Below are 11,332 nucleotides of genomic sequence, written 5' to 3'. Positions count from 1 at the left end.
GTGCTTACCTAGCAAACATGAGGCCCTGAGTTCAAACCCCTGTATTGTCTAAAAAATCAAGACTAAAAAAGTATGCAGTGAAATATCTTGCTTTTTCCTGTCCCTCATCCACTCAGTTTTCTTCCTCCCCCAACAATCGTTGTTACTAGTGTCTATGTTTCCCCCAAAATACTGTATTCTTGCAAATATAAGCATTCAGGAATTATTTTTCCTTTTTTACACACAAATGGTAGCCATATTATCAGCATTATTATGCATCCCAATGTATTCATCTAACAATATTCCTCAGTATTTTTCCACATCAATACATATGGAATGTTTTTACTTGTTTTGGATCTGAAATGCCCCCCCCCACCCCCCCACAGATTTGGTCTCTAACCTGTGGCACAACTGGGAGGTAGTGGAACCTTTCAGGAGGTAGGGACAAGTAGAAGGCATACCTTGGCCCCTTCCTTTCCCTTTTTGCTTCCTGGCTGCCATGAGGTAAGCAAGCTTTCTCTGCCATTCACTCACACCATGAAATACTATGCTGCTGAGGATCCCAAAACAACAGGCCAACCAAATGTAGACTGAAATTTCCAAATCTGAGCCAAAGTGAACCTTTCCTCGTTTAAAAGTTCCTCCTTTAAAAGTTGATTATCTTGGGTATTTTTCACAGTGATAAAAAGCTAATGCATTGCTCTTTGTAGCTGTGTTACAGCCATTGTATCCATTGTACAAATGTACATGGTTACTTTGCATATCAGCCCCCACTGACAGACTTTTAGTGTGTTTCAATATTTTATTATTAGAAGCAATGCTACAATGAATACCCTTAACCCTATGTTATTTCACATATGCTTTAAGTATGTGCAAGCATTTCCTAGAACTACATCCTTTGAATCAGAGTATATGTATTTGTAAATATGATCTGAAACATCAAATACCCTCCAAAGAGAATAGAACAACTGACATTGGCATCATCCAGGTACAAGATTATTACTTTGTTAAAATACTTTTTTGCCAGTACTGGGGTTTGAACTCAGGGTTTTGGGCTTGATAGGCAGATACTCTACCATTTGAGCCAGCCTCCAGCTCTATGACAGAATTTCTTAAGACCATTATCAATAAAGTTTTAATCTTTGCCAAATTGCTAAATGAAAAAGTAGACCTTGCTATAATTTTGTTTTGTATTACTTTCATTATGAGCAAGATTTTACATCTTTCCAAACATTTCACAATAATTTATATTTCCTACACTACAAATAAGTTGCTAATGTCCTTTCAAAGTTGCCTTCATTAGCTATTGGTCATTTACTTTCAATATGAAGACCCTCTGCACATATTAGGGAAATTATACCTATGAGTGGCAAATATTTTCCTGTAGGTGATTTTCCTAAGTTTGCCTGTTGTGGCAAATCACACTTTAAACATCAATTCACTAATTGTATACATTAAGAATTATATCCTCACCATATTATCATCACTAAAACAGAGCACATACACTCATAAGGAGAGTGGTACTACTCATAATTATTTAGGTCAACAGTCGTGAAGAGGTTCCATCTTGGAAAACAGGGATAGATGATCTCCTAATCTATAGGCAACCACTTTTATTAATGTCCTAAGTATCTTTCAGCATGTCTTCATGTAGAAACAAGCTCGTATAAGTATACATTCTTATTCTCCTCCCCCACCCTCACCTCCAACTGTCCATACAAAATGTAGGAATACATAGACACTGTCATATACCTCGCTTTTTTCACTAAAGGGAGATCTATTTTGGAGAGCCTGCCATAAAGTATCTAAAAAGCTGCATTTATGCTGTATAGCATTCCACTATTTGCATCTACTGCAGTTTATTTAACCAGTCCTCTACTTATGGGCATTCGGGTTATTTCCAAGCTTTTGCTAAAACAATGTCATGGTAATAACCTTGTGCACATGGCATTTCATAAATGTGTAGGTTATGGGTAGAATAAATGCATAGCATGCTGTGCTAGGTCAGAAGGTAAATGTATTTATGGTTTTGAAAATATTACCCAAGTACCCTCCAGAAGGGTCGGACTACTTCTCATCTCTATTGGCTCTATGTGAGAGGTCCTCATTCATCAGTTTACCAACAGTGTATTGCCCGACTTTTGGACTTTCGATAATCTGATAGGGAAAAAAGGAATTTTAAGGTAATTTGAATTTGCATTCCAATTATCAGGAACAACAATAAGGATCTTTTATATGCTTAAGGACCATTTGTATTTCATATTCTGAGAACTATTTTTTTTTACTATAATACTGTTTGGGTTTTTTTAACTTTCTAGATATTATTTATATATTAAAGAGATTAACTGTTATATGAACTGCAAATATTTTCCCAGTTTTTCATTTGTCCTTTAAATTGTCTTATGTTTGATGGTGATTCTACCTTTCCTCCCTCTTTTCTCTCTCCCTTCTTACTTTGATCATGAAGAAATTTTTGGTTTCAGGTAGTGAATAATAAGCATTTTTCTTTTATGGCTTTTGGATTTGGGGTGAAAGGCCTCCTACTTCAAGATTATTTTGGAAGATATGGAGCTGCACTAAGCAGACATGCTTTTAAAAAAAGATTACATAACCCAAGCATAGGGTTCATGCCAGCTATTCAGGATATATAAATAGGAGGATTGTGGTCAGGCTGATCCAGGCAAAAATGCAAGAAAAATAACTAAAGCAAAAAGGCTAGAAACTTGGCTCAAGTGGTAGAGCACCCACCTAGCATGAATGAGGCCCTACTGACTTAAAACCCCAGTACTGCCAAAAAGGAGGAAGAGGAGGAGGAGGAGAGGGAGAAATGACTCAAGCTGAGTATGGTGGCACAGACAGAAGGACCTCGAGTTCAAAGTCATTCTGGGCTACATAGAGGTGAGACCCTGTCTCAAAAAAAAAAAAAGAGGAGTGGGAGGGAAGGGGAAGAGAGAAGTAAAGATAGGAGACTGACTCCCAAGCTGTGTATGGGTTGCTGACAGCCCCTAACTGCTATACCTCCTTTAGGCCTGCCTCAGCTTTAGAGCCTGAGCCAAGCTCTTCCCAAGCAGACACTAGCCAGTAACTGTGCAAGGGTGTGGTACATGGTCCAGGTATTTCTGTGTAGCACAAGGCTCCTCTCATAGGAATTTCTGCCCTACAGCTCCACATCACACTGGTAAAGTCTTGGTCAGGCCTGCAAAGCAGTGTTATACCACCCTTGCCCAGTCCTGCTTCCTACCATTTCTACTCAGTAAACCTTCTGCATCCCTAACTCCTTCTCAGAATCTCCTTCCCAGAGAAGCTAATAGGTACCAGTATGAAGAAATTCCCCACATTTTGTTCTGTTCATGATTAAATTTTTAAATCTTTGAACCATTTTGAGACTTGCCTGATCTGTGAGGTATGAATCTAACCTTATCTTTACACCGTTTATAGCAAAAAGGAACTCCATATATACATATATATGCATATATGTCAAGATAATTTCTTTTGAAACATAAATAAAAAAATCCAAGACATATTTACAGTCAGTGAGCTATTAAAAAAGTAAAACAGAACTCTTAACATAGCAGCTTTCATAAGAGAAGTGTAAGTAACTGAACTTGGTTCTGTATCAAAACTGCCTATGAAGTTTCTTGAGAGGGAATCCGGAATTACATGTACATGTATACAATTTTCTTGATTCCCTTGGTTATTCTGAGGAGCACTAAAGGTTTTAAAAAGATCTTTATTATTTAAAAGTTCTCAAAGGGAGTATATCTACTTTACTTAAAAATGTCTTATTAATGACAATCACTTTGCTCTAATAAGACATAAGGGTATAAGCATAAATGGAAAAATTTGTACTTACTCTGCAAATGGCACCAACTCAAGAGGCAGTCTGAAAGCAGAAAATGTGAAGGATAACTAATAGAAAAAGCTAAAACTGCTCTCTTCTAAAAAATGTATTTTTATGTCAAAGGTAGCAGATGGTAAATAGGAAAAATAAGTTTATAATAACAGAAAAGCTAGTACTCTGAGTTTTTAGGTTAGGTTTTAAAATCAGTTTCCCTACTAAACAAAAAACAACACAAGACTGCCTTGGCTGCTGCCCAAATAAACACGCTGCAAGTGAACCAGGCCCTTCCACTCCTCCCTCACTCCATACTGGAGGAAATTCAGTCTTGGTGCTGCATTTCTATCCAAAAGACCACTGTAAATTCACTTCTCAGCTAATACCACTGTCTGGCTTGAAAAGGGTATATCATTGCTAAATAAATAAACTTGCTAAAAATACACTCACACATATTTGAGGAGAAAGGAAATGTTTATTTGTCATTAACCTTTTGAATATAACCACCATAATTTCTGCAGGGTTACATTTAGTCATAAACTCGATTAATAACACTTGCAGGACTTCACAATTTTAAGGCTAAGGTTCCGACTAAGGTAATACAGTTATCGATTTAATATAAATGAAAGTTTTTTTCAAAAAAGGATAAAAGCAATCTGACTTCTAAAAGGAAGATATTAATCACTCAGAGTTTAGTAATGTAAGTATAATTCAGTACTACAAAGAAACAGAACGATCTCACAGGAGATCAGAAAAAAGCACCGCTATTTTCTTCTACAACATGTTTTGGTCATTAGCATGCTAGTATGAATAAGGCATCGTGTCAGGCACTGGATACAAAAAGTACAGCTAGGTGTGCAGAAGGAAGGCGGGAGCGGAGGCAGACAGAGCTCTCCAGGTGACACATCAGTCGTCTTCTCCTCCGCAGAGCAGCAGCAGGGTTTTCTTATAGTCCCCAGATGTGTCGCCCTGAAACCCAAATGAACTCCATTAACTTCCATGACTCACAGAAGTCACAGGAAATAAAACACTCAGAAATATCTGGCAAGACATTTTATTCATGTGACTTTTCTCCCAAGTGGGTAACTTCTCTGTGTATGACTTTCACATCAGGAATATTACACGGGGTCATTCCTACCAAGGTAGTTTAACTTTCTAATTTTATCCTTTAAAGGCACAGTTTATTAAACACAATGAAGTATGTTCTTCTATCCAGTGACAGAGAGAACAGAGAAACCTTTATAACTACAATAAAATCAAGCTTTCCAAACAGACTCCAGCTTTCTATCACATAGTACATATCTGGCTATAGAGGGACAATGCTGGGGCCACCTGGATATTAGGGCTTTGGCTCTAAGACAGAAAGGCAGAACATGCTTTCCCCCGTGAAAGCATGCATGCACTGTTCGGGCTTAAGGACATGAGTGCATGAGCAAACTCTCTAGTGCCCTCCAGTCCATCCATTCCACACACATTAAATTAAAAGCTTTAGCTCAACTGAAATCCTGCTCCACGCATGGCCCACATTAACCTTTATCCAAAAGGCGCTGGGGGTGGGAAGGGCGTGGCAGTCAAAAGAACTTCAGACAAATTTAAATAGAGGCTACAGAGTGACTGGCTCTTAAATCAAAATGATAGCATTTCCTTGGCTCCTTATTTACTCCACTGAGGACCTGGTGTCTGAACTTAGAACCAACACCAGAGACAATAAAGAAAGGAACAACTGATATGTAAGAAAAGAGGAACTCATGAAGATAGCTGGAACTGATAAAAGACAGAAAGAACATATTGTTATCATGGACAAGAGCTTGGGTTTGTTGAGTCATCTGTCACCACTACTAAATAATGTTCCTAAGTTCATTAAGAGCTTTGGCCACACCAGTACCCAAGCTATCACTCCATCCCTACTACAGAAAACATCCTGCTGAGCTTCAGAACTCCTATCTCCAATTAGACCACAACAAAATTTTAATTCAGCAAAAGAATTGGATTCATGCACCCGTGCTTTGCATACTCTGTATTAGTCTGACTTGGATATCTAAAGATAACTTACAGAAAAGATCTACTACCTTAATCATGGAATAAAGAGATGTGGCGAAATTCTTCCTGAACTCCTTCCTAATGTTAAACAGATCAATCTCACTCCTGGACACCATGACTCTGATGAGGGTGTGATCATCGGTCCCAGCTCCCTTTAAAAAAAGAAAAAGAGAGACACATTGTTTAAATACTTCAAATATAGCATCAAAAGCCCTAAATTGGACTAAATCAATAAGTCAATCAATTTAGTAGAAGTGGGCTACATGTTTTAAGAACATAAACATAATCAGAGATGGATGGAGATAATAACTAGAAAGATCAATTTTTTAAAAGATCTACTTACCTTCATAGCATAGTAAAGGGTCTCTGCAAGGTAGGCAGGTATGCTTCGAATTGATTTCACTAAGAAAATAAATAAGCAACGGTGGTCAGAGGCTATTCTTATGTGAAAAGGATGAAGTCATTAAAATTCAAATGCTGCCTCCTTAATAGCTCTCATTCTACAGAAGCACAAAAGTAGCAGGCCAAAATGCTGCTTATCTGCAAGTGACCAGATTCTCACTCACCAAGTATTTTTGTGGATACTGGCTTAGATTTCCGTAAAGGTTTGAGTTCTGCATAAGAAGGCATTTAGAACAAGGGGCAAAAGTTTTTTTCAGAGCCCCTTTGTTCTATGAGCACTTTTGGATATTGCAGTTTTGGCAGACTGGGTGTTTATCATGCCACAACCTTTTTCATCACCAATAAATTACACGAGCAGCATGCAAGTTTCCATTCCAAGATAGTCAAGCTAATGATACAAGATTACTACACTAATCTTTGGAAAATCTTGGACCATCTTTCTATATTATCTTCATATTCTTTAAAATCCATGATTCACATAAGCAGCATGGATTTATCCATTTCGGTACAAACGCTTAGAGAAGTTGACATTAGAAAAGTTTATCTTCTCTGAAAATGTGCATATCTGGTGTAGGTCTAAGTTGCTCACACCTCAGTCTTCTCAGCTTCAAGAAACCTATCATATAAATATTCCTTACTATACAAAGATAAAAAAAAAATCTTTCAATTCTCCCTTTTCTAATGCTTAAGAAAAAAAGCCACCAGTAACTAAAAAGGTCTTAATTTTTATGTGTATTCTAATTACTAAAGAACTGTCTAAAGGTTTTCTAGTACAAATATGTAAACTGCATATCCAAATGGGGGGCTACTCTTTTTTTTTTTTTTTCCTGTACCCTGTATTGGAATTTGAACTCAGGGTCTTCCCAGGCAGACACTAACACTTGAGCCCTGGAAGCCTACTTTTAATGTTGGTTCATACATACCTTTAGCTTAGTCTTCAGAAAACAAACAAACAAAATATGTCAAATATTCAGAACCAACACTAGACAGAGGCTCCCTTCAGACTCATGAAAACTAGAACCCATGGAAACTCAAAACAAGATTCTCTCTGGATTTGGAGAGTATATAAAACTACAATCACTTGCACAAACTCATTTCTTCAATTTTTCCAAATCATTCTGAATATTTAATTAAAATAAAACTCCAAACTGTTTCACCTGAAAGCAACCATTATCACATCTTCTATTACATCACAGATGCTCTGTTTCTAACCAGATGATAATTTCTCAATCAACCTTAAAGCTGTGAGGACAGTATTCCAAAGCACTCTAAAATTCCATAGGTGTTAGAAATAACATTTACAAGCCTCTGCAAAAATATCCACAACATTTTAGATTCACAATGAAATACTAACATCTTAATAAAACTCTGAATTGATTTTTTTTTTAAATCCTATTAGTATTTCATTAATTCAATAAATTAAACAGGCAATCACATATTTCCAACATCAAAGCAGACTTCTCAACTTGAAATTTAGGAATTTTCTTCATCCAGTGCTTCTTGTTTCATAAAGAAATATGTAATTATTTTCAGATTTAACCTCAACTGAATAAAATACCTCAGCTCTTATCACCATAAGTATTATGTGCATTATAAAATTACCTACCAACAGCAAGGAGTAGTTGCTCCAAATTACCAGAAGTCTCCCGGTCAATGGTTTCCTCAATTTGAAATCCTGATATAGTCATGTATTTATCAAACACTAGAGAAAACGAAAACGATTTCTTAATCATGTTAGAATTACTCTTTTCAGAAAGAAGATATTTATTGCGACCAGGCATTATCCTATGGAACACAACTTTCTCTTTCCTTGCTGACAGAACCTTTGTCCAGAGCCTTAATGTGTTAAATAAGCATTCTTTATTCACTGACTTCCCAGGCCCCTCACTACTCATACTCAATGAGACTTAAAGGTAAACATGTTGTAGGGGATTCTGAGAAGCCTTTCTTCTTCCTTTAAAAAAGTAGTCAACACATATGACTACTTTACCCTTTTCTTTCTGCTGTGAAAATGGTTATGTTTGGACCTACAGCAACCATCTCATGCTGATTAACTAACAAGCCTAAGAAAGAAAACCAAGACACTAACGAGCAGAAAAACAGAAAGATCCAAGATTCTACCAAATCAACCATGGAAATAAAGCCCGATTTCTAGTCATTACTAGGGTTTTTTTTGTCACTTGCCACTGAATTCATTCTCAGTGATATCACAAGAACTGAGTATCTGGAGACAAGGTCTTAGGTACCAATGTTTAGGAATAAGCCACTCCTTGGTGACCTATGACTTTTGAGAGTAACAAGGTAGAGCCCTAATGTCCCCCTCTACCATCTGATGGTGCGGGGTAGACTAAGGTACTCTTGTCTTGTAAAGGTTATAGTAGCAGCGAAAAGCATTATGAGATTTCTCTAGGTCACCAGAAAAGGAAAAGTACAAAAATGGATTCATGAAGCCAGTCCCACAAAAATATGTACCACGTTTTCTCTTATTTGTGGAAATCAGGGGGCCAAAAAACAAAAACAAGAACAAAATCAAGCTCACAAAAAATAGAGGAGAGAGAGAGAAGTAAGAAACAGCAATGGAAGAGTACAAATAATGAAAGTACCTTGTATTGCAGGTATGGAAATATAATGAAACCGCACTCTATGTGCAATTAACATACGCTGATTTTAAAAAGGAGAAAAAACTGATTCATTCAGTAAGTGCCTGCTGTGTAGTAGGTATTCTGTCATACTGGCTCATATATAAAATTTACCAAAATATTTGTCTCATACAGATCTTTTTCACTCACCCCTTCTCAAATGAGACACACTTCGTGTTCCAAAGATGGTGATAAACTTTTCTTCATCTGTCCCCCATTTAAGCTCTCCAGCCTGAAACAAAGCCTGCAAAAAATTTCAACTTCAATTAATAAATTTTTCTATCTCATTCTTAGGTTCTTAATAATCCTTGTTTTTTAGTCCCTGAATAGTAAATTACCTGATTCACAACTTATTCTTCATGTGTAAAGTTTCCTACTATGAAACTCAGCCCTCTGAAGTTGGAACTTCTTGGGAGCTTATACAGAACTCTACAATAGCACATTAACAGGTCAAAGTGAAAAGCATAGCAATGGTGCAAGAATAAGTCTTCACAAGATGTCTACTGTAATTTTCAGGAACAAAGGGTTGGAGAAACATTCTGATTATTTCATTGCTGAACATCCATTTATAGACTGGAAAATAATTTAACTGGAAGCTAAGTTATCTGTATTTTCTGTTTTACTTGCTCTATAGCTGTTCAATGCATATGACAAAAAGTAAATTCTGTATTTTCTCTTCACAATTGAGGTTTAACCAAAGCCAGCAATAAAATATTTTCATTTATCCAAAGACCACATTAAATTTTTTAAAAGGCTGTGGTGTATAACAGTAGTTGGCACATATCAGGCAGTTAATAAATACTTGTTCAATCACTTGAGTGCCCATATTTACTTTCTGATATGGAAAAAAGAAAAGTGATTTTAAAAATTCCTAAACCAAACATTATCGTTAAATCTGAGACCACTTAATGAGATGTGGATAGTTTATTGAAACCCAGAGTAAGTCTTTATAGTACACTACCATTTTAGTGATTCGTTTCAAGTACTCCTGTTAACCCAAGATGAATACAGTCCTTTGAGGTTGCTGAGAGCTGGCCTCATGCCCATAGGAGAGATCAATAGGAGAGAAGAAGCAAATCGTGTTTGGATGTAAAAGTTTTGATCACAGTATGTTTAAGAATGTAGATTATGGTGGTCTCAATTTTTATATTTCCAGGTAATTATTTTTAAAAATGAGACTTATACTTGTCATATTCAGTTTTGAGGTTAATTTATGTTAATAATAAAATAATCAATATTAATTCTGGCCACCTTAGCACGCTCTTCAAAACTGAAAAAAAATAGATACTATGAAGTCACACATGTATTTAAATTTTAGAACTATATAGAACTTTCTAAAATTAACTTTCAAAAATTCTAATTATGAAAACCATACATGTTCTTTAAAAAAAATACATTCTTTGAAAAATCTGTAAGCAGAAAAAAGACACAATTAAGAAAATTTAAATTACCAGATGTTGGTAACTATTTCTAGTATGTTTTCTACATGTAAAGACATATATTAATCCCTTACAACAGGGAGGCTTGTCCTGTACAATGTTGTGGCATTGCTGATGCAGGCACTTCTTACCAATTATTCTGTAGTTCTACAACTTTACTCTAGTAGGTAGAGCAGTTAAGCTTGTCATATGGGAATAATTGGTGACATTTCAGCTGTTGTTTTGTTTGTTTGTTTGCTGTAACCACAATTTTCTTAGAAGAATTAGGTCTCGGATCAGTATTTATTCTAAAACTATTAAGTAAGTCATATGCAATAATAATGAAGTGTCTTCATACAAAACAATGACAGTTAAAGGTTTTGTTTTGATCTAAGTATCCTTTCTTCTAACTAAGGATTCCAAGCAGTGGAGTATGGCTCAAGTGGTAGAGTGCTTGCTTAAAAAAAGATTCCCAGGGCTGGGGGCATAGTTCAGTGGTAGTATGCACAACTGACATGCACAAGGTCCTGGGTGAGCTCTGCAGCACTGCAATCAATCAGTAAGTGAATGGATGTCTGATATTCACAGAGCTGCTCTGGTTGAGGGACCTTCACACCTCCTCATCCTCCCCTTTTCACACAGTTCAGCCCGAGTACAGTATGATAACTCCTGGTTCAGGGCAAAGGACAGAGACTTGGAAGTTAAAAAGACACGGTCTTTGTTCTTATCTATGAGATCTCAAATGAACAACTTACTCTCTTCTTTTTTTGGTGGGAGAGGAGTGGGTTGGGACTGGGATTTGAAATCAGGGTTTCATGTGTGCAAAGCAGGTACCCTACCACTTAAGTCACACCTCCAGTCCATTTTTGCTCTGGTTATTTTGGAGATGAGGTCTCATATGGACTACTGCCCCAGGTGGTCTTGAACCATGATCCTCCCCATCTCAGCTTCCTAGGTAACTGAGATTACAGGCATGAGCCAACAGCACTGACCTTACTCTTTTCTTAAGCCTCGATGCC

General features: G+C 36.7%; 1 protein-coding gene across 2 annotated transcripts in view; it reads right to left on the bottom strand.

The window, feature by feature from the left end:
• Positions 1 to 4,269: 4,269 nt before the first annotated feature.
• Anxa5 (annexin A5) overlaps positions 4,270 to 11,332 on the bottom strand; it is a 29,780-nt gene continuing 22,717 nt past the window's right edge. For both annotated transcript variants that reach the window (XM_074041651.1, XM_020183765.2), the window contains exons 9-13: positions 9,046 to 9,139; positions 7,863 to 7,958; positions 6,198 to 6,256; positions 5,884 to 6,006; positions 4,270 to 4,783 (exon numbers count right to left, since the gene is read on the bottom strand). In XM_074041651.1, coding sequence (XP_073897752.1) covers positions 4,721 to 4,783; positions 5,884 to 6,006; positions 6,198 to 6,256; positions 7,863 to 7,958; positions 9,046 to 9,139 — 435 coding nt within the window. In that variant the 3' untranslated portion in view covers positions 4,270 to 4,720. The remainder of the gene's footprint in view (positions 4,784 to 5,883; positions 6,007 to 6,197; positions 6,257 to 7,862; positions 7,959 to 9,045; positions 9,140 to 11,332) is intronic.

The sequence above is a fragment of the Castor canadensis genome, chromosome 9 (genome assembly GCF_047511655.1).
Source record: "Castor canadensis chromosome 9, mCasCan1.hap1v2, whole genome shotgun sequence".
Taxonomy (NCBI): domain Eukaryota; kingdom Metazoa; phylum Chordata; class Mammalia; order Rodentia; family Castoridae; genus Castor; species Castor canadensis.
This window is presented reverse-complemented; position numbering and strand designations above follow the sequence as displayed.